This window comes from Pollachius pollachius, assembly GCF_949987615.1.
Source record: "Pollachius pollachius genome assembly, chromosome: 5".
Lineage (NCBI taxonomy): Eukaryota > Metazoa > Chordata > Actinopteri > Gadiformes > Gadidae > Pollachius > Pollachius pollachius.
The window spans coordinates 9,082,834-9,085,677 of NC_136938.1; the positions used below are offsets into that span (position 1 = coordinate 9,082,834).

General features: G+C 37.6%; 1 protein-coding gene across 1 annotated transcript; it reads right to left on the bottom strand.

Moving 5' to 3' along the window:
- Positions 1–213: 213 nt before the first annotated feature.
- LOC307075784 (DELTA-sagatoxin-Srs1a-like) lies at positions 214–1,360 on the bottom strand (the record flags this gene model as incomplete). Its single annotated transcript, XM_079736479.1, has 2 exons — positions 214–652; positions 1,233–1,360. 2 exons carry the CDS (start codon positions 1,358–1,360, stop codon positions 214–216), a joined length of 567 nt encoding a protein of 188 aa, XP_079592605.1.
- Between the last annotated feature and the right edge of the window lie 1,484 nt (positions 1,361–2,844).

Sequence of the window (2,844 nt, forward strand, 5' to 3'; positions counted from 1 at the left end):
TTTTGGTATTCATGATGACTTTTAACTAGCCACCTCAGCTGTAACCAAGAACACAATCAATCAAAGACTATAGTGTATACTTTCTTTATTAATCGATTTTTTGAAAAACAAAAAAGCTAAATGTATAAATGACTGATTAAACCACAATATAGATGATCACCAATTATTTTATTTTCATTTAGTTTATATATTTTTCTAAGTGCAGATTTTTCATTAAGCAGTTCCAACTTGACTCATGCATATGTCGTTGACTTTCAACCTCAAGTACGGGGTGTAGTTGTCTGACATTGAGGCATGGATAATAACATCTCTGTGTTCATATTTAAGAATGCCATCAGCGGCTTTCCCTCTCACAAAATCATTGTTGCCTTTGTAATACATCTCATTGTAAAGCTCATAATCACATATTTTGCTGCTGTCAAACACTCCCACAGCATGCCAGTTGGAGTAGAGGTTGAAGTCATACGGCACAGAAAACATGACGGCCATTTTCTCAGTAGAGTCGGAACCGTTGAGGGACAGGTCATAGGTGAAGACGCCAATGCTGCCTCTTGCTGTGTTTCCTGTCTTGGCGAAGACTGCATTATCTCTGTTCGCCGGGTTGATCTCAAATGGCAATGGTTTGAGGCAGCATCCACTTATCAGGTGAAACCTAATCAAATGATCAGAATAATTATTAACAATATTATGAATAACAATAACATCGTCATCATAATTCTCATTAATATTTGTCAACTGAATAAATGTTCAGATACACCAGCATTGCCTGCAGAATGCCAATCGATTAACATATCGTATTTTGTTAAAAATCTTGTTGATACAGAGAGGTAAATCCATTAACCACTTTCAGGCTGTTTGCCAGCTGTCATGATCATGATCTTGTTTGGAATGGAATGGGGACGAGTCTGTCATGTATGGGGCAAGGCTCACTCAACTCAATTTACTCAATGCAATGCATACATTCTTAGATCTTCCCTTAATCTTTAACGTCTGTAAATCTTTGCACTGAACAAGGTGGGTCATAGGATCAACATGTACATATTTGTTTGTGGTTATTCATTGAAAACTATCTTCTGACAAGCTAGGCTGTAAATCATCCTTTTGCCATGGTACAGTAATACCTAAATATTTCAAAAAGGAAACATGCTAAAAACTTAAATATGACGATGCCTACAATTGCAGAGCATGAAAAATAAATCAGTTGTTCATGTGTCATACAGAATGAAGCATACTTGGGGTTGATCAGGCAATAGCCCTTGGTTGCATTTTCAATCTCAATGTTGATTTCGCGATGGGTTGGACTCACAGCGGCGAGGGCACCCACTATCCCAGTCACATCTCCTACCCCGATAGCTTCCATTATGGATCAAGACCTACTGTGACACACTACCACAGAGAAAAACACAGCCGTTCATCGTACTTTATTATACATATTTTTGTAATATCTTTTGAGAATTAGAGGTTAAAATAATTGCTATATTGGTTTGATTTTGCTTTTAGTTATTTTTTAAACAAGCTATATCCAAAATACAACATACTGTTTATCAAGTTGACTAGATAGCCTACACAAATGTCTAAAAGAATACCCAGATTTACTAGTATTGCTGATTCATGGCATCCTGATTTTTTTTTTTTTAAATTCATGTTTGTATTATTTTTGTCGCTGTATTCCAATAATGTTATCATTGCATTCATTAAACTGAAATAAAACATTTGTTGCAATAATATGTTTAAATATAATAAACTGACCAGATTTCTCCAATAAAAATATAGAACATAGTAAAATGTGATAGGCCAACTGTATTAGTGAGGATCTTACCAACATACTGTAGTGACAACATACTGAGCCCATTCGGTTACCTTAATGTTTTAAAGAATATGATCATCCAATCACATTCATAAGGGGCACTGAACTGTTCTCTCTGTATTGAACGTAAAACAATATTCTATGCATAATATATTGAAATTTTTATGTTTATACCCAAGTCTGTTTCTATTATTATTATATATATATTTGGACGTAATCATTAAAAAGTTATACTCACATTTCCTCTGCTCTATCAACAACCTTGAGGTGACTTTGGTCCAGATCATGGATTGAGAGGAGCAGTGTTCCAGCATCCTGGCTGTCAAAATCCAATCCCCCTACATCAGCGGTTTTCAATAGGTGAGGCGCGCCTCCCCTGGGGGGCGCCAAAGAACCACAGGGGAGGCGCGACACGCAACACGCAAAGATAAGATACACATCTGTATGCAGCTCTACTGATATCGGTAATTGTGATGAACATCTACTGATGTTCAGTGATTTTAAAAGTAGCCTCAATTAGGCCTGCATGAAGTTGGAAATGATTTGCTGTTGCAAAGAATCGTTTATGAATGCACTTTTAAAAAAGTTCTGGAAATAAAATGTGTTCAAATACAATATTAAAAAACATTTACATTTGATTAGTTATTGAATGTCATCATTGCCTGGAACACACAAAAGATGGCATTTACTGAAGAGACGTGTTAGGTCAGGCGGACGGGAATATATATATTTATTTTTGAGGGGGAGGGGGGGGGTCCTTACCTACTCTAAGGGGAGGCTCACATTCACCCAATTTGAAAACACCTGCCCTACATGAATGACAAGTGGTGTCTCGTACCGCCTAGTAATATCGACAATATCAGTAAGACGCACGGCATGAACAAGGCGTGACTAGAGGCCCGTGCACCTGTAGACATCTCCCTGTCCCCCCCTGTGCCCCCCCCCCCCCCCCGTGCTGACCAAATAAAACAATTATTATTTTACTGATTTTATGGAACTAATGCGACGTAACGTTCCGCATGGGTAAATTAGAGGGG